The sequence below is a fragment of the Zeus faber genome, assembly GCF_960531495.2.
Source record: "Zeus faber genome assembly, chromosome: 19".
Taxonomy (NCBI): Eukaryota; Metazoa; Chordata; class Actinopteri; order Zeiformes; family Zeidae; genus Zeus; species Zeus faber.
This window is the reverse complement of record NC_137206.1, coordinates 18,076,118-18,096,457: the sequence shown is the minus strand read 5'-3', so window position 1 is coordinate 18,096,457 and position 20,340 is coordinate 18,076,118. Positions and strand designations below refer to the sequence as shown.

The following is a 20,340-nucleotide window of genomic DNA, read 5'->3' as shown; positions in this document are numbered from 1 at the left end:
TCACTTTATTCACATGCCACTTTAATGCACATATCTGTATATACATAATTGCCTATCCCATATACATAAGTCTATCCCATATACGTAAGCCCATTCCCTTTATCTATTCCATTTTATTTTATTTTATTCTTCATATTTTTATTTTATTCTATAAGTATTCAACTTACTGTATTACGTTTTAGGAATCAGTTAGTTGGTCTAGTAGAAAGAAATTTTCCTAGGACATATTGTCTGTAATCACCGGGTGCGTTGCATTGCATTTCACTGCATATATGTATGAAAGTATGTATATGTATGTGACGAATAAACCTCTTGAATCTTGAATCAACATCACAGTATTTATTTCCTAATCTTCTGTAGCTGAATAACGACACCCTACAGAGGAGATTCGATTGGCTCTGAGAGCCGGGAAGGGACCTCTTGTCCGGGTAGAAACTATTTTCCCTTTTTAAATTAGTTTTATATGGAGGTGTGGTTACGCAAGATTATTCATTGCCAATCACAATTTTGCTGCAATAGAAAGCCATTTAAGCCTGTCAGAAAAAAATGTAAAGTATCAAATTTAGCAAAATGATGTTATTGTACAATTTTACAAGTTTGTAACTGCAGTCCTTCTTTGGTACCAGTGTCCCGCGCAACAACACATTATGATAATTTTGAGTTCTGTATGCTGGATACTCCGCTGGAATTTTCAGCATTGTAACCAAGTCAGAACCATGTACTGCTTCAAGGAGTAGGATTGCAGCTAAAAAGTCAATTGTAGTGGTCGCCAGGTACAAAATGAAATGATCTTGCCGTTGTGCAATCAAATCGCCACCCAGCATGGAGTTGGGATTGCGCACCCGGCACGATACTCTTCCGTAGTTTTCCCTGCTGAGCTGTCGATAGGAGCTGTGCTCTGAGACCATGGTCCAGAGTTAATTAAGAGCTCAGGGAGGAGGAGCACCCCCCGGTCGCCAGCTGGAGCCAGCCGCAGATTAGACTTCCAGAGAAGAGGGTGGACACACATTTACAAGCACACAAACACACATACAACAATGTCAGAGAGCCTGCACCATGCAAACACACATCACAGATGCAGCATCAGGACATTCTTTCCCACAGTCCAAGACACATGTGCATTCCGACAAGTGCAGATGCAAAGGCTCACAAACACATACTGTAGACGCGGAGCAGGGAGGAGGGCAGTTGACATTTGACTCTTATCCCGTTTGGTGAGAAAAGGCTCTTACGTAAGAGGTCATAAATGCACAATGATTAGTGAGGTCTGCATCCATAGTTCACCTCTGCAGAGGTATGCTGGCCTGAGGCTTGAATAAAACTAATTTTGTCAAAATGAAACTAGAATTAAACCAGACACTGCCAGACGGTATCAAGGGAAAGTAAGCCTTGTCGTAATTTTTCTCTCTCTAGCTACGGCGCATTTTTTATTTTATTTTCTAACCTACCCCTGTAGGTGCCATAAATATTAGGATATGTTGAAAAAGCACAACAGTTTAGTCATAGTTTACATAAGTGGTCAGAGGGAATGTCCTGACCTAGAGAATTTAGTATTAAGATACTTATGTTTTATTGTCCTTTGGGTTAATTTAGGATCAAAAATATTAAAAGCACAATCATTTAATATGCCACTCAATCAAGTGCAGCTTCAGACATTCATTGTGTTTGTATTAGTTGTAAATACATTTGCATTTGCCGAAGTTGCATTGTCTCACCTCAGTGCGGCCTTTCTTTGGATCAAGACAAAGGCCAAGTGTTTCCAGGGAGATTCTTGTTTCTATCTCAAGACTGGAGTTTTAAGGGGACAGTGTGTTGGGCGGTGTGTGTAGCCTGCTCCTCTTCCCTCCCAGTGCTAATATGATTACCAGAGCTTTACCAGTCTGTGGTCGCGACTGGTTTCATCCCCACATTAATCAGAAGGCCACTCGGATATTTGGCACCGACAGAGAGTGACACTCCTAGGCTTTGAAAATGTACATAGGCCTTCTCAGTGTAACTTCAAGTTACACTGAGAAGGCCTATGTACATTTTATCACTCAATATTAAACTACTCAATATACTACTTAATATTAATACTCATGACGATTCAGTGAGTAGAATCCTATCTTTATCTACCTAACTACCTCCCTACCTCTGGAATTATAGATATGAAGGATTTTTTTTTTTATTATATATAAAAGATAACATTTATAGCTCAACCAATCTAAATTACAACCTTTGTATAGATCCTCAATAAGACCATCAATATTTTAAAAAGTTGTATTGTGTTAGTTTTTATTCATCACACTTTTGCCAAGTTGTTTTACAGTATTATACCTGCAGTTTTATTTTATATAAATACATGTACTGCATATAGGGCTCAACAGTAACTTTTAAAACCAGGTATCAGCTTTTGGTTGCTGAAACTGAAAATATGGTTGCCATTTTTAGTCACCTTATATTTTGAGTAATTAAGATACTATGCAGTTATATGTCAGCTTAATAACGAAAATATGACAAAATAATGTTTAAAAGCAGTATCCAAACAAAATTCTTTGAAGTTTGTGTTTTATCTGATACTGGAATTAGAATCTTCAGAGGGGAAGACAAGTCAAGACAGAGAAGAGCTGTGATAACACTAACTCCTCTGGTCACACTTGGCCTAATCACACTTAACTTGTGTCTCTGTCTCTCTCTTACACCCACATGTACAGTATGTGCTCACCACACAGACAATGAGAATCTCAACAGTCTTGTTTGTCCCCTCATTGTTAATAGTAAATTCTGACTTGCATCTTCCCATTAAAAAGTATCTTTCCACCAGATGAGGTGTGAGCCATGCTCATTATTAATGGTGTCTGTCCGCAAAGATAAGAACTGGTTATTGTATTGTAACGGCTATATGTTGACAAATATATGTAGACTAAACCTAAAGCCATTTCCAGTATATTTTTATTTTATTTGAGTTTTGTAAATACACAATATCTTTTAAGTTAGTTTTGTTTTATTCTGTCTAGATTTAACAGTGTTCCCCACTTTAACTTTCTCTGTGTGGAAAATGTATGTATTCACATCACAGATGACAAAAAGGCATTTAAACGTGAATCTTACAGTACAGGTAAAATGTAGGCTGATAAAGGAGTTTTGTGTGGAGCTGAACTGAAAAAAAAAAATGTAACGAATAGTCGAATCTTCCTACTGAACAGCCAAATCCCATTTGACTGACAAAATTCTGAGTCAGGTACAGCTCCACTATATAACATACTAAGATCTGACGTGTTAGTGTAAATTAGCCTATAATGAGGAAATAGAGCAAATGTTACCTCCTGCATGCCTGATCTGTCCTGTAGCTTGTCAGTCGCACCAAATCACATTGGCCTCCCAAGACTTCACAAATTTCCTTTTTGTTTTATTGTTCAGGTTCATCTGGTTCTTTGCTTGTTGAATCAATTTGCACATGTGTTTGTGGTGTTGACAGATTAGTTAAGCATTTTACCCCACAGCCAAATAACTGAATTTGCTACGCCACTGTCTCTACTAGGTGTCTGTATGCACTGGTGCGCTCATGAGTAAACGCACTAGCGTTCGGGTTCCGACTGAAAGAGCAATATTGAAATATCACCAATGCAACAAATTTATTTATTTTGGAGGGCACGTTTTAGTGTTTGCTGTCCCTATATTTTATGTCAAAAAGCGGTTGCCAAAGGGTTCAACCAGAGGCCCGAAAATGGGTCAGAGCATCTCCTAAACGGCAGGTCTTGTTGGGTGTTCCAGCTATGCAGTGGTTAGTACCTACCAAAAGTGGTCCAAGAAAGGCCAACCGGTGAATCGGCAACAGGGTCATGGGCTCATTGACGCGTGTGGGGAGCGAAGTCTAGCCCGTCTGGTCCAGTCCACACACAGTGCATTGCAGCTTTGCTTCGTATGGGGCTGCATAGCCACAGACCGGTCAGAGTGCTCATGCTGACCCCTGTCCACCAACGAAAGCACCTACAATGGGCCAACGAAATCACCTACAATGGGCACGTGAGCGTCAGAACTGGACCATGGAGCAATGGAAAAAGGTGGCCTGGTCTGATGAATCACATTTTCTTCTACATTATGTGAATGGTTAGGGTTAGGGCCCGATTCAGTCGAGGATCTGTGGGATGTGATGGAACAACATGCCCGAACAATAGGGGCCCCACTTTGCAACTTACAGGACTTAAAGGATCTGCTGCTAACATCTTGGTACCAAATACCACAAGACACCTTCAGAGGTCTTGTGGAGTCCATGCCTCCACGGTTCAGAGCTGTTTTGGTGGAACGAGGGAGAGCTACACAATATAAGTGGTTATTAGTGGTGGTTTTAATGTTGTGGTTGATCTGTACGTGTGTACACACACACACACACACACACACACACACACACACACACACACACACACACACACACACACACACACACACACACACACACACACACACCTCTGCTGCATATCGTATCGCCAAGTCCCCCCCCACCCATACAGTGCTTTCTATCCATAAAGTCTTTTGAGTTGCTCTTTATTTTAGGAGCCAATGAAAAAGGGCAAAGTGGAGGAATCAACGCCCACTTCATAGATCGTGGGAAGTGTCAGACATAGGCCAAGCCTTACACAGGCAGCCACTTACTCACCTGATCTGCTGTGGATTGTCATAGAGACAGTCCACTAGAAATCCAACTCCGCACAGTGTGCAGAGCTTAATGAGGTCAAAACATTACTGGGCCTCGCTCCCAACAGTCAACATGATAAACGGACACAACAAAAAAGTAAATAAAGTGACCGTTTGGATAACAAAAAATTATCCAAACGGTCTTGTATGTTATACATCTATGATGTTACTGTATGGCCACAACAAACCTGCTCCCATGCTCACCAGCTAAATTCTCACGATGCTCACCCTAAAATGATACAAACTACTATACCTATGTACTTGTGACAAAGAAGTGCAAACATGGGAGAATTGTAAAAGCATCTTATTTAGCAAGCAACGAGAACAAATTGAAATAGTAAAATTGACCATTTCTCCTTATGTTGAGGCTTTTTGATCGTAAACAAACAATGCCAAAGGTCAGAAAAGAGACTATATTGGCAAAGTATAGCCAGTCAAATGAGTAAAACAGAAAACAAGGTTGCTTTTTGGATATACTACAAGGAAAGGAGCCCGATTGAAAACGAAATTCACACAACAGAATCCAAAGCACAGAACAACTGACAAAAAAGGCTGGATAACAGACTTAATTTTGACTAATTTGGGGAGGGGGGGGGGGTCAAAGTTTCAACAATAATGTATTACAACAGCTTCTTATTAAATTTCACAAACTTTGATTAAAAATTCAATCCATTCTTTTATTTGAATTGACATTCACAATTGATGTAGTGTAGTCTGCCTTGAGAGACATTCAAAACAAATGGATGCAAGAGGAAAGACACATTGAAGACAACGGACTCCGATAGAAAGGGTTGTTATTGTTCCCAGATAGGAGTTAAACTCTGTGGCTCTCTGGAGAGTACACCGAGTGGGTTTGGAGTACAGCCCGCAGGGAACCGGGGAGAGCAGCAAACAGCTTATTTATTTGTGCATTAATTAACTTGCTTTCGGGGGTCGTAAAGCTGTGGTCGGTCCAGCCCCCACCATCACATCACATCCCATCACTATAACAACCGCCGCCGCACGCACCCCCCTCCAGGCCAACCCAGAAGAACAAAGAAAAAGGGAAATTTAAAACCAAGAACAAAGTATCGGAAGAAAGTGGAACGACACCGCGGACTCGCAGAACAACGCTAGCGGTCACTTTTTTCCTCTTACGTCCGTCGGTGGAACGTCGGCTTACCCTCCTCATACTCGCAGACATCCCGGAGGCAGCCGTTATTGCGGTTCGGTCATCTCGAAGGAACACCTCCCTCAGAATGCGACGTCCAAAAGGGGTCTTCCAAGCTTGAGGTCGATGTTTCACTCGCCCGAACGCGTATTAAAAGAGAGGGGTCAGCGTGCGCTGCCACTGTGGCGGCCGACGTCTCTCCGCAACATCCTCAAGTCGAAGTGCTAGTCAACTTCTTAGCGCTCGGCTTCTCTTCGCTTCTTTTGGCTCGGACGCTCGTCAACGTCGAGAATTAAGTGTTTTCGCCTCTATAGACCACCGTGCACCGACTTTCGAAGTGTGCATTTGGATTAAAAAAAAAACCACAAGACAACAATTTTAAAAACCGCAAAAGACAATTAAACAAAACCGCGACCCGTTGCGGCGAATCCAGCAGCTCCGGAACATCGGCGCACTTGTCGCAGTGATTGGAGGGGGGCGGGGTCTCGGCGCGGCCGGGAGCCGATTGGTCGAAATGCAACGCGATGGGGGGGCCTTTGCGTTGGCCAATGACGGCTCGTCTGAGCGGGCCGTGACCGCAGAGAACACGCCCACACCGGAAGTCCCTTCCAGACCGAGGGGGGTGGGACGCCTGGAAACGAGCGACGGAGGGCTCGGTTCGGTTCGGTTCGGAGTCGTTCGATTTACCGCACGCTGTCCGGTAAACGGGAGTCGGGAGTGTTCCGCCGGCTCTCGGTCGTGAATGGAGGTCCCGCGGGACGGAAGGAGTCGTTCAGCTCCGCCGGGACAGTCACTCGAGGCGGAAGAATTCAAACCGCGGGGGGTCCAGAAACTCCCCGGACAAATTTTGGCAGAGAAATGCGAAGCGAATCACACACACAAAAAAAAAGAATTTACCATATAACGCGTAAATCAGCGGCGTTCAAGACACGAAGTGGACACTCGTGAAGTATTCAGTAATTATTATTATTATCATTTTGTGATATCGTCGTGTCTTTTGTTGGGGGGGGGGACTCATGCCCGCTGGGTGGTTTAAAAAAGAAAAAATCCGTTCACTACGAACGAATCGTTCCGAGTCTGGCGTCTCGTCCTGCTCGTTGCTCGTGGTTTTGGGGTTTATGTGGTTGGCGCTGTTCATTGAGCTACTGTTGTAAAACAAACAGGACTAGACCTTCCGATTATAACACTGTTGTAATGCTTCCTCGTGGCTGCCAATTCACCGGTGCCTGTCCGTCCTAAACAGCCCCCCCCCCCCCAAAAAAAACGATGTGATACAATGACTTTTCAACTGTGCGGTGAGTGTTGTTGAGCATTCTTCGCCCAAACAGCCGGTAAAGAGTCGGACATTGTGAATCGGCGTGCGCATGTTCCTTCACCGCGACGAGAGTGCGAAAAGAAATGTCACCGTCCATGGTTCCCCCCCCCTGTCGCGTTGTCACACAATGCTGAGTTGTTGTGGCGGTGGTCCACAGAGCATCACGGTATGTACGTACTATGCCCCTGTGGTCTGTCAAGTCACACCGACCGCGACGCGTGAGGAGACCCGACCCGTTACGCCCCGAAGATTAAAAACCCGGAGAAGGTTGTGTCGTCGTCCTCGTCGGCGAACAGCCCGTTGAACAGCTCCCCTCCAGCCACCTGCAGCCACACTCTGTCCCCCAGCTCCAGGTGCAGGACAGCGCCCCCTGCTGCCTGGTCCTCGCCACTCTGGTAGATGTCCATGGTGTGGATGACTTTGGCCCCGTTCTTCACCAGGGCCACTTTGACGTTTCGGGCGTACACGGTGATATGATAGGTGAAGTAATAAGCCCCGGCTACGGAGCAGGTGAACCGGCCTGTTTCTGGATCGTAGTGGTTCTGTTGATTATATATGATCTTGTTAAATCGAATGGGGACGTTAACTGCCGGGAGTTTAGTTTGCTCTGTGAGACCCACAGAGAAGGCACTTTTGGGGTTGATGAATGTATCCCCTTTCTCGCCCATGTGACCAGTTTCTCCTCGAGCCCCTCTCTCCCCGCGGTAGCCCATGTTGCCTTTGTGACCTGGAACCCCGATGTCCCCCTTCGGACCTGGCCTCCCAGGGGGCCCGAGGGGACCCTGGATACCTCTGTCTCCTCGAGGTCCGACTTCCCCCTTTGTAGCCTCTGGTCCAGTAGGTCCTACTTCCCCTTTAATCCCTTGAGGTCCTGGTAGTCCAAGTTCCCCCTTGTTTCCTTTCGGGCCGATGGGCCCTTGGACACCTTGGGGCCCCATTTTGCCAGGTGAGCCCTTTTCTCCATTATCACCCTTCTTTCCTTTAGGTCCGACTGGGCCAACTGTGCCTGTAGATCAAATATTCTTATTAAACGTATCTATGTGACGAATAAACCTCTTGAATCTTGAATCTTACTGTAAATACCTCTACTCTTTGATAACAAGGAACTACTAACCAATTATTGTCAAGGTCAAGCTACAAATATTATACACAACCCGGTAAAGTAAGTCTGACTCAAACAAATAAACCAAATGGCAATAAATGCTGATTTGACATTATTCCAAGTGAGTGCAAAGAGTGGATATGCATCACTTCTGCTTTTTCAATGCCTTTTTTACAAGCTACTCACCACTCTCTCCTTTGTTTCCTTTGACACCATCTCTGCCCGCTGGTCCATAGGCACCAACTTCACCTGAAATTAACAAAACTTAGCTTGATGCTATTGAAAAAGGTTGAAACAAATACGTCGGGAAAATATATTGTAAGATTAACGCCATTTTAGAAAGGGATTATACTTAAAGCAGGTATTTTCTTTAGGCTTACCTTGATCCCCTTTGTCCCCTCTTAGTCCGTCTCGGCCATCTCTGCCAGGCATACCATTATGTCCAGGGTCCCCTGGTATTCCTGGATGCCCACAGAGACAACCTTTAGTCTGGGCGTCCTGCTGTGCAACACACCTTACTGCCAGCAGGAGGAGCAAGATGGTAATACAAATCCTGCTTTGCAACATTTTCTTTACACAAAAGACAATGCCAGTGTCACTGATCTCAAAACAACACAATGACACACTTCTAAGACTAAAGGAATATGCAGGCTATGTGAGAACTCTGGTCAGGCATGCTCTGTGGTGGAAGAACCCATCTGAACAACACCCAACTCAACAACGAAATTAAACACTGACTGGGACAGAACTTTGGACAGAAAGTTAGCGCGGTTCACCATGGCTGCAGTGCAGTTGGTGTGACTGTGTCGTTTGGATTACTTATTGTGTCTTTCCCTGCAAGCGCTACTTAAACGCACCGTCTAGATGCTCCTTTTGTCTCTTTGCGGCTAATAATAAACTTGAACTCATAGTGAAGCAATGCCAGGCATGGCAAAGGCCACAGCGTGTCATCACAGTTGTCCTTTGATACAGGGAGGCAATCAGCATGGTGGTACATTGTTAATTTAAATCAACATGGCTGAATGCCTCTTTCCAAAATAGAGCAATAAATATAATTGTGCTGTGTATGCAAGTGTAAGATTTATATCAGTTGTCATATTTTATTGACATTTCATTTTGAATGTCAGATTCAAACCGCAGCTTATCAGTAGCTTATCAGCTTATATCGACAAGACCATGTATCAATTCTCAAGAGTTCCTTGAAACACAAATATACCTTAAAACTTGACCCCAATAAATTGCATAGTTGCTATAAACTTTGGCCTTTTTTGTTGGTGGGTAAAATGCTTGGGAATCTTTCTCATTGCACTGCTGCCTCACAGACAGAAGGTCCTGGGTTCGATTCCCGCCTGGGGCGCTGTTGGCACCGTGCTCCGGCGGGTTATCTTCCAAAAACAGGAGCCTTTCTGTGTGGAGTTTGCATGTTCTCCCCGTGTTCACATGGGGTTTCCTCCACCTCACGTCAGTAAGGACCCCCACCAAAAACATGCACCCATCATCGTCTGACCAGCGATGGACACTTATCATCTGGTCCCCGGGCGCGTCCACGTACGCTGCCCACTGCTCCTGGCTGTGCCCCCGGAGGAAGGACAAGCCAGGATGGGTCAAAAGCAGAGGAGCCATTTCACCGGCCACCATCAAGCATGTGCATGTGTGTGTGTGTGCAAGCATGTGTTGTGGAGTGTCGTGTGACAATTAAAGACTGTTTCTTCTTCTGTTTCTTCTTCTAACTGAAGGCATCCAAAGCACACCTTTGTTCACTTAGGGTGGCTACCGAAAGAATTGCACTCAGGATTTAGTAAGTAAAATGGACAATATTTGAGAACAACGGCTCCTGATTTTAGCCGAATTTAGAGGACACCTCAGTGCTCAAACGTCACAGATCTCACACGCAATTCTATATTTCCAAACTTTATTTATTCCTTATTTCACTCACAGATACCAACATATTTAGACATTTTAAAATATAAACGTGGCAGAACATGAAAGCGTACATCTGAACAATAATCTTTCCTTAAAATCAAAATGTAAACATCATTATCACACAGGTATCTGTTGCACACACATTTACCTGCCTGAGCACATAATAGACGATGTCATTTAACAAAATAAATTGCAATGGAACAACTCTGAAAGAGACAAAGTCTTAGATTTCTATAGAATGAGGCAAACATCAGGACACAGTCTGCTGATTCCTTAATCCAGGCACAACGTGAAGGTGATTTGGTTTCTGAAGTTATTACAACATGGATATACAAGTCTTCAGACACAGAAGAGACATCATCAGTTATTGAGTTTTATGAGCACTATAAAACAATTACATAATAATAGCACGAAGCTCTTAAAGTGATGACGGATGACACACATAAATATATTTACATGTGAATACAAAAAATGGGAGACGACATGCTATAACACTGACTTGAAAACACTGAAAATGTATAACACAATTAACTTGTTTTGCTGAAAAACAAATCCAAGATCACTGCAAGAGTAAATTAATGGTGAATGACTTCATTGTATCATGTTTAGCAAAAAGAAAGAAAAGACAGCAAACAAGATCATGGTGCAGATTACTTGGCCAAAGACTAAAGGGAACAAGCTTCATGACCATTTCTATAGTATTTAGCGGCAGCTTGGAGGATAGAGCACAGTGTTTGGGAAACGCAGCATTTGCAGGGAAACAGTGAGGTTAACACAGCAACAGGTACGGAGGATACGCAGGCTTTTGGGGTGTCGGGGTGGACGAGCGGAGCTACATGATCTGGCGATGCATGCCGTAACCCGTCATGCCAGACTGGGAGGCCCCGCGGTTGCTGCCCATTTGAAGGCCGATCAAACTCTGGCCCTGGCGCAGCTGCTCGTCAGTGAACTCCCGCCGGTAACCCTGGGCTTTTCTGCGCACACAAGACAAAGACGGGTTGTCTTGAGACTGAGAAGCAACACAAGGGCGGCCATGACCACACGCAACTGCAGGGGAAAAAACAAACAGGTTTTGATGTGTTTTCAGGTCGTCACTACCTGTGGAACCAGTCGCGGTCACCTCTGTAATGGCCATCATCCTTGGTGAGAGCCACGCTGCCCAGAGCCATTAGGGTCCTTTGCACAGCTGCCATATCTTTTCCTGCAGACAGAGGAAGACACAGTGAGGGAAATGTGTTGTTCGGGGAACTCGAGCCTTTCTGCATTTGACTGCAATCTTGAAAATTGATAAACTGTTGGCGCGAGATAGGGGGACATAGGTGAGGTCCGTAAAATCTCTTAACCTTCCCACAGGTCCACGGTTTGGAAGACGTCTGTGGTTATGACTCCATAGGCTTCTGCTGCTTGGAGAAAGTGAGAAATCTTCTCCATCTGTTTGAAGGCCATCAGAGTCTCTGGAATCTTCTTAATGGGCTCCTTCCCTCTTGGGTAGAGGCTGTTTATAAGCCTGCAGAGAATCTGGTAGACGGGAAGACAAGGTGGTGAACTTTGCTATTGGAGCTGCACTAAAAACCCTACTTTCATTTTTGGCAAAGGCATCACAGGATGAAGAATATGACAATAAAATTCAGTATTCTTCTTGTAGAAGAAACCAGCCTGGCACTATATGACTATTTTTTTTTTAAGAGGAGGGTTTGTGAAAATTCTCATGTTTTTTGAATGGGCCCTTTGGATTTTAGATCTCTGGTAGATATACCAGTGTGCTCTTAATAATTCAGTGGCTAGAACTATTTTCAGAACACGGTACTAAGGCACTCACTGTTCCATCCATCAGCCAGTTCTGGAAGTTCTGCTTGCCTGGCTGTGGTCTCTCCAGGTTTCCTCCACACTGTGCCACTATCCAGTCCACCAGGCGGACCTCTAGATCTGGGTCATACTTCTGATCGATCTTCTCCTGCACTTCCCGACTCAGTCCGTAACTTGGTCCCCTGTTCGCCATGGCAGCTTTTCTTTCGGTCTAGACCTGTCTGGAGGAACCTTGAGCAAATCACACAAGTGATGTTACTCAAAATGCATGAAAGAAAAATGCTTGGTTTGATAAATGGCTTTAATTTTTTAGCATCACTAGTTTCAGAATAATATCAAGGACTGTCTAACTTCTAGAATAAATCAATTGAAACTAATTTCCTAACATTGCCTCCACTGCAAACACCTGCCTCCCTCACAGCCTATAGCAGCCACATCCCTAGAGACTGTACTCCGAGACGGGTGGGGTCCTTGGCAGCTGTCCCATGGAAGGACAAACCACTTTAATCACTATGGCAACAACCAGGGCTGGCCGTGCATGCATGATTCAGCTAAACCAGGCAGATACAGGCCTACATTTCGCTGTTAACAGAAGGGAAAGGCTGCAATCTACGATCTCACCTTACAACCCTCATTTGATGTTACATCGTCAAACATGCACAAATCGGTATGCAGCTTTAAGTTCTAATGACGGCATTTTGCAAGCACACGAAAAAGCAAAGCTGAAAAAGCAAGATGAGAAAAGTACATAAAATATGCTCATTTTATTTGATAGTCCCGATTACTTACTTGTGTAGACTGCGTCCTTCCGTCCCGTGATGCTGCAGGCTGGAGGATGCAGGACTGAAGCATCCATGTAGTGCTGTGGAGGGGTGTGCGTGCTTGGGTGGGTCGAGGCCAGAGCTCAATGAGGGAGGGAGTGGTCCATCACGCGTTTTATACACGCACGGCTCTCGGAAAATCCCGGGAGGTGGTCCACTCCACGCTCAATGCGACACACATCACAGACCACACCAGCCCCGGACACTGACTGAACTTCAGTGGGCAGCCCTGTTATACACTCCGTGGCACATGACTGCACTTAAAAGCACTAAATCAGATGCATTGTGGTTTTGTTTTACTTTAAATTTTTTTCAATTTAGCACTAAATTTATGAAGGCGTGCCACGTGTTTCACACTGATTTTTCTACATGGACCTCTTTAAGGAATGTGGAGATTTGAATCTTATGTAAAAAAGGAAACCAGTCACAGAGGCCTATTGTCTCCTGCAGCTTGTCTTTCAGTTGCAATAATGAGAGCCACTACTCTCGCTTTATTGAGTTAAGTTATTTGAGGTGGACGAATGTTCCAAGGATAGGCTGTCTGCAGAGGGCTGCAGTTCAGTGCGGACAACATGTACCCAAGCCTCTGAACTACAAGCCAGAGAACAAGCACACCACATTCGCCTTCGTCCATTTTTTACAACACACTCAAGTCACATTTCCAAACAGGGACCGAGAGTACACATGTTTCTTTGGCAATCCTTTTGGAATAAAAAAAAATGGAAGCAAACATAACTTTAAGGTGCTGTTTTTTTTTTTTTTTTAATATCTAACTGAAACCAATATTAATATTTCTCATCCCTGTGAATGTGCATGCATCACAAGAGCTTTGCTGACACTTTAATGCATTTTCCTGTTAATGCATTTGGCTTTTGGTTGTGAGACTGAGGTGAGTGATTGTTAAAGCTATGAGCAAAAGGTCAGAGCTACAGTTAGGAGGGCTGGGAGTAAGTGGCTGCTTTCATCCCATTAAGCACAGTCTGGTTAGGGGCCGGTTACATGTTAATCAACAGCCCAGGGGCTCAGCGGGGGCTGGGCTACATAAAACTAGAGCACCGATAATATTGATGTCTGCTGACACAGATCAATCCCACAGAGCTGCATTATCAAACATTGGGTTGCGAGTTAGACTCACTCTATAGAGCGATGATGTCCCCAGTTCACAATCTACAACACATATTTGATTTGTATTTTTGGTTTTCCTACAGAACAGTGTATAATTTCAACGTTGACTGTAGTCAATAATCAGCTAGAAAGGCAAACTAAGAGCTTGCATGGCTTGTTTGTGTGCAACTACACCTCTGGGTAGTGGTGTTTCAAGTACAGAGAAGTGCACTGTGGTGTGCGGAGGCTTTATTGGCCACAACAAGTGAAAAGTGATTTAAAAGGCACAGGGAAACTAACTGTCTAATAAAAAGGACATGGAATAGAAAGGTGGCCCAGTAGAACAGCAGACCAAACAACACTCAAACCGGAATAAGTACAAACACCACCTGAAGAAATAAGGGATAAGCCCCCTTTCATTATAGTTTGCACTGTCTGTAATGGCAGTTTAAAGAAAGAAATGGCTACAAAGAGAGAATATGAGGATGAGTGAATGATGCAGGACAATGGATCACATTTGGCAGAATACTGGGAACATTGCTATAGTTTTGCATTTCCTTTGCTGGATTCGCTCATGCACCTTCTGCACCCCTCGAATCCCCCCCGCCCCCTGCTCTCAGACCATGGTGGTCAGCTTGTCTATGAGGTCATCGATGGTGTAGACCATGAGCTTGATGTCGTCCTTGTCCCCCATGCGGTGCTGGCCGTGCCTGCGCAGGATGATGTCCACGTCCGGGCTGAGCACGCGCTCCGCCACCTGCATGGAGATGTGCCAGGGGACGTCCTCATCCTTCAGCCCGTGGATGAGCCGGATGGGACAGGTGACGGGGATGGGGCTCTGGAGGACGCAGTGGTTCTCTGCCTCTCGCAGGAAGTCCATGTTAAACCTGTACACCCCCTCCTCCGAGTGTTTGGTGGGCACCGTCCACTCGCCCTTCTCCTCAAACTCCTTACGTGTCTGCGGAATTCCAATGTTGAGAAATTAGGTTTGGGGGGCGGGGGCAACAACAAAACAATTCTGACCGTGCTGACTGACTTGGAAATAAGGGATGTGACTGAACATTCTTATCCCAATGCAACACTATTCTATCCTTGTTGTTGTTAAATGATATAGAACTACTACTACCACGATGAAACTGAGAGGATATAAGTAGAACTGCACAGAATAACCACAAGACCACTGGAAGCGGCCAATTTGGGCTTCACAAAGTACAATTGTGTCAATAAAATTTGTATATCAGAGTGCTGAAATCTGTGTGTGTTTTGTTTGTTTAAAGTGCCATTTAGCCGTATAACCTTAGCAACCTTGTAGTTGGGAGAGTGTTAAAACTCAAGACATTTTGCAATATGCTACTAGAAAGTGTCAATGAAGTTGGCAATCTGATATGTATTTGCTGCAATCAGTTCCCAGGGAACCAAATCAAATAATGAGGTAACACCTGTTAATGAACAGATACATGAGCAGGAATTGCTATTTTCGTGACGCTTTACTGTGATTGTTTTGCCTCATGTGAACGGCAACAAAACTATTGGGAATTTTATTAAGAGAAATTATTTTAATTTAGTTGACACGGTTGTGTCATTTTATTTTGTCTTTTTGAAAAGGGAGTGAGTGTATTGCATTATATTTTATGGTCTGCATTACAATTGTTAAAATCTGTTTTGGCAATAGCAGATAGGATTTTCGGGAATGCAGTTTTGATATCGGTCCAAAAAATATTGTTTATTTTCTATTTATAATATATCTTGCGGTGTTCCCACCTCCAGAGGAAGAGAGTTGAAAGCTGTGACAAGGTGATCAGCCGCTGTCGAGATTCCCACAAGTGCAGCCGTCTTTTCTGGTCGTGCAATGGCTGCCAGAAACATGAGCCAACCTCCCATACTGGAACCCACCAGAATCTACATATATGCGAGGAAGAAAGCCATAAGTATGCTGCAAGAAAGGTTAACTGACACATGTCAGGTGACAAAAGACTAAAGCAGGCAGATAGTATGCTTTTCGTTAGGGATAAAAAAAAAAAAAAAAAAAAAAACACCAACTGGAGAGTAGAACAGTGCCATCTTCTGGACACACTGTAACATTAACTTTGGCGTATCACTGAGTTTTAACACAGTAGCATGACGCGACTATTTTTAAATATCATCAGTAACAATGAGAAACTTGCGAGGGGTTCAATAAACCAAATGCATATTTACCTGGGGCCCCTCTGCTAATTCATCCAAAACGAAAAGCACATCTTTCTTCCAGGTACCAATGGTCCCCTCAGCTAACACTCCCTCTGAGGCTCCATGGCCCGTGTAGTCAAATCTGCCAAAAAAGGAAACAAATCACAAAAACTAAGACTTACGACGTAAAAATATTAGCTTTATCCACTTAAACTTGTATATATTAAACCCTGCTATAATGGAGCCCACTGAAGAAGATTAAAAGCTTGGAACATTAGCAGGTTAAGGGCCAGACTATGCAAAACAACATATCAATTAGGCTGTACCTCACCATGTCTTTCATTTTCAACTAGCTAGCCAACACCTGTCAAATGAGGGGAATACATAGCTCCATTCAGAATATTTTTGACATCTAACACTTTGTGCCGAGCGCTGCTACTCACCGAAACATGGCGATGCTGCAGGGTTGCCAGTTAAGTCAACTGAGATTTGTTGGCGGTAATGTTCTGGCGCAAGGCATTGAAGTTCTTACCTGGCAACCCCAACTCAACTGAAGCAGCGTTTCACAGCTATTCACTATACCTCGTGGAAGTATACATGGTCTTGCATCAAAAATTGTTCAGAATGTGGATAAAAACTACAATCTTGTTTTATCTTTAAATATATTTTTACTTATCATAACGACGCAAGATGTATCGCTTAAATAACTCAGCTCATGAGATGCTGGATCCCCTAGTTTTCAAGAGGCTAGGCTAGTAGATCCCCTCTGCAGCCTTAAATTGAGCTAACACAGTTAGCATGTAGCCCGTCCCATACTGGACGCACAGGGATAAAATTGGCAAGATAGACAAATAAATATATATTTCCCCCAAAAAGTGGAATATTCCCTAAAAGGGTAGTCCAAGTAATACCAGATAGTCATCTTTAACTTAGTGACGTGCAGCCTATTTGCACCGTGTACGGCCTTCTTAAAAGCGTACCGTAGGTATGAGTGCCCCAGTGACCTGCAGAACTCCTCCAGCGCCTCAGCCTTCTGTCCGTTCATGTTGGAGCCGTACCCGGGCAGGAAGACCACGCCCGGGCTCTTCCCCTTCACCCGCCTGTAGGCCAGCTTGGGAAGGTCTGGCCGGGCGGCAAACTGCACCGTGGACTTGTGTCTGATCCCTGGAAGACACCACACAACGTCACGGTACAGCTGACTGTTTCGTAATAGAAGAGGAGGTTAACCCTCCGAATGTGTTGCACCTTCCAGGGGCATCAGAGATCAAGGGGTCAAAAGGACCCCGCCTCTGTTTATTCACCCAAAAGTTGTCAAAAAAATAAACAAATAAATGTACTTCGTGGACAAAGACTGGAAACAACATTTTCTGCGATGGCTGTTCCCTTATATTAATCACTTAACTTGTTTTGTTAAAAATGTTAAGCATCCGAGACAAGCGCTTAGTCTACGTTGTTGAGGAACATATTGTAGTGTTATAGACACATGCTAGTCGGTCTTATTCTGAAGGTGCTTCACGACCTGCACGACACATCACAGAAAAACTTTGTCAGTTGAGCAATAGCCTGCGTATTTTGTATCGAAGACGAATATTTATGTTTTTATTTTTTGCAGAGCGGTGACTGATTAGAGACAGGCAGACAGACACGCAAACACACGTTGATAGACGGATAGATACACATGTAGATAAACCGATAGATCCACATGTAGACAGATGGATTTACACACATGTAGAAAGACCGATAGATACACATGTAGATAGATAAATACACAGATAGACAGACATACAGACTGGATTAGAGGTGAAAACCAAGCACACACATATGTATATAGACATATGGATATATAGAAACATGTAGATAGATAACTAGATAGATAGATGATAGATATACACATGTCGATAAATATAGATAAATAGATAGATTGATATACACATGTCAATAGATCGATAGATAGATACATACATACATGTAGATAGATACACATGTGATAGATATATATACACATGTAGATAGATATATACACATGTCGATAGATATACACACGTAGATAGATATACACACATGTCTATAGATAGATACGTACATGTAGATAAACAGATTTTATATATATATATATATATATATATATATATATACGTAGACAGATAGATATACACACACGTCGATAGATAGATAGATAGATATACACATGTAGATAGATAGATATACACATGTAGATAGATAGATAGATAGATAGACACATGTAGATAAATATAGATAAATAGATAGATTGATATACACATGTCAATAGATCGATAGATAGATACATACATACATGTAGATAGATACACATGCGATAGACAGATAGATGTACACATGTAGATAGATATATACACATGTCGATAGATATACACACATGTCTATAGATATATACGTACATGTAGATAACCAGATTATATACATAATATATACGTAGACAGATAGATAGATATACACACATGTCGATAGATAGATATACACATGTAGAAAGATAGATAGATATACACATGTAGATAGATAGATAGATAGATAGATGATAGATAGATAGATAGATAGATAGATATACACATGTAGATAGATGATAGATAGATGGATAGATAGATAGATGATAGATAGATAGATGGATAGATAGATAGACACATGTAGATAGATAGATAGATAGATATACACATGTAGATAGATAGATAGATAGATAGATAGATAGATAGATAGATATACACATGTAGATAGATGATAGATAGATAGATAGATGGATAGATAGATAGATGATAGATAGATATACACATGTAGATAGATAGATAGATAGATAGATAGATAGATATACACATGTAGATAGATAGATAGATAGATAGATAGATAGATAGATATACACATGTAGATAGATAGATAGATGGATAGATGGATATACACATGTAGATAGATAGATAGATGGATAGATGGATAGATATACACATGTAGATAGATAGATAGATAGATAGATATACACATGTAGATAGATAGATAGATGGATAGATGGATATACACATCTAGATAGATAGATAGATGGATAGATGGATAGATAGATAGATATACACATGTAGATAGATAGATGGATAGATGGATAGATAGATAGATAGATAGATATACACATGTAGATAGATAGATGGATAGATAGATAGATATACACATGTAGATAGATAGATGGATAGATGGATAGATAGATAGATATACACATGTAGATAGATAGATAGATAGATATAGGGGTTAAAACCATGCACATCAGAGTGCGACGCTGCACCGTTCACATGCTCTACAATGTTTGACGGGCCTGCGTGTGCCACACCCCCTCTACTGCGTTCAAATGCCGTGCGAAGCGTGAGACCGGCGTGGAGCCGAGAGAGGTTCGTGTGCACGGGTTATAAACTGACCTTCCGACCGCTTGGACGAGAGGGCAGAGAGGCCGCCATTGTTTATAATCTGCGAAAGCCCTCGGCGACAGGACCTCAGCGCAGCGGCCGCCATACTGCTCCGGCGCGAACTCACGCGGGAAACATCGCGAGAGCGGCAAACTAGTCTTCTCCGGTGGACGTGAAACTCGTGGTGCGTTCCAATGTGGTAGGAATCCGGAAAAACTCCTACCGTACCCTTGGTGAAATGCAAAGCTACTAGGCCATTTCAATCGGAAACAGATCTGATGATACACGGTGGCACACTCCGTTAACGTCGAACCAGGTTCCCTTTCGCACTTGTTTTATTTGAGAACACGTTTAACTTCGATCCAAACGAACGTGCGGTTTTGTCACGCTGACACACGTTCTGTTGCTTGTAGCGTTCACAAGTTTGCCCCAAAAAAAAAAACAACAAAAAAACCCCCCACATATCGTTGCGTCCTTTTTTCCACCAGTCGGAACTCAGAATTCACGATTTCCGAGTTTTAATAGAACGCATCATAATGTTGACCCAAGGTTTTTTTTTTTCCCCTCTACTTATCTAATATTGTAATGGAGTTTAGAAAAGGTGTCTGTTCCAATTCGACCGACAAATCAGGCAAATTACATTTTATTTTAGTACGATATAATACGGCAGGAATTACGTGGGCACAAATCACAACTACATATAATACAAATAAATACAAATACAAGCGGAAAAAAGATGAATGCACGCTACCATCCACAAATATTTGACAAAATGCAACAGGAACATAAATGTTTGTATAGATGACTATCCGCAGAAGTCACCAGCGCACCACTTGTAAACCAGTATGCAAATAAACCGGGATCCG

The 20,340-nt window shown here is 43.1% G+C and overlaps 3 protein-coding genes across 3 annotated transcripts; all 3 read right to left on the bottom strand.

Annotated features, from left to right (window-relative positions):
* Positions 1-7,375: 7,375 nt before the first annotated feature.
* Positions 7,376-8,808, bottom strand: c1qtnf9 (C1q and TNF related 9; the record flags this gene model as incomplete). Its single annotated transcript, XM_080020404.1, has 3 exons — positions 7,376-8,145; positions 8,428-8,490; positions 8,622-8,808. 3 exons carry the CDS (start codon positions 8,806-8,808, stop codon positions 7,376-7,378), a joined length of 1,020 nt encoding a protein of 339 aa, XP_079876530.1.
* Positions 8,809-10,168: 1,360 nt separating this feature from the next.
* On the bottom strand, positions 10,169-12,827 carry tagln3b (transgelin 3b). Its single transcript, XM_080020185.1, has 5 exons — positions 12,760-12,827; positions 11,984-12,201; positions 11,508-11,682; positions 11,263-11,365; positions 10,169-11,138 (listed from the first exon to the last, which is right to left on the bottom strand). Exons 2-5 carry the CDS (start codon positions 12,161-12,163, stop codon positions 10,997-10,999), a joined length of 600 nt encoding a protein of 199 aa, XP_079876311.1. The 5' UTR covers positions 12,164-12,201; positions 12,760-12,827; the 3' UTR covers positions 10,169-10,996.
* Positions 12,828-13,224: 397 nt separating this feature from the next.
* On the bottom strand, positions 13,225-19,598 carry abhd10b (abhydrolase domain containing 10, depalmitoylase b). The gene is made up of 5 exons (XM_080020568.1): positions 19,487-19,598; positions 17,042-17,225; positions 16,092-16,203; positions 15,657-15,794; positions 13,225-14,853 (listed from the first exon to the last, which is right to left on the bottom strand). Exons 1-5 carry the CDS (start codon positions 19,578-19,580, stop codon positions 14,512-14,514), a joined length of 870 nt encoding a protein of 289 aa, XP_079876694.1. The 5' UTR covers positions 19,581-19,598; the 3' UTR covers positions 13,225-14,511.
* Positions 19,599-20,340: the final 742 nt, after the last annotated feature.

Excerpts from the sequence above, each read along its gene's own strand:
- tagln3b (XM_080020185.1), bottom strand. The coding sequence starts at position 12,163 with ATGGCGAACAGGGGACCAAGTTACGGACTGAGTCGGGAAGTGCAGGAG. Across the intron at positions 11,683-11,983 it reads ACTGGCTGATGGATGGAACA|ATTCTCTGCAGGCTTATAAA; the intron begins GTGAGTGCCTTA and ends CCCGTCTACCAG. Across the intron at positions 11,139-11,262 it reads GACCGCGACTGGTTCCACAG|AAAAGCCCAGGGTTACCGGC; the intron begins GTAGTGACGACC and ends TTGTGTGCGCAG.
- abhd10b (XM_080020568.1), bottom strand. The coding sequence starts at position 19,580 with ATGGCGGCCGCTGCGCTGAGGTCCTGTCGCCGAGGGCTTTCGCAGATT. Across the intron at positions 16,204-17,041 it reads CTGGGGCACTCATACCTACG|ATTTGACTACACGGGCCATG; the intron begins GTACGCTTTTAA and ends CTTTTTTGGCAG. Across the intron at positions 15,795-16,091 it reads AATTAGCAGAGGGGCCCCAG|ATTCTGGTGGGTTCCAGTAT; the intron begins GTAAATATGCAT and ends GCATATATGTAG.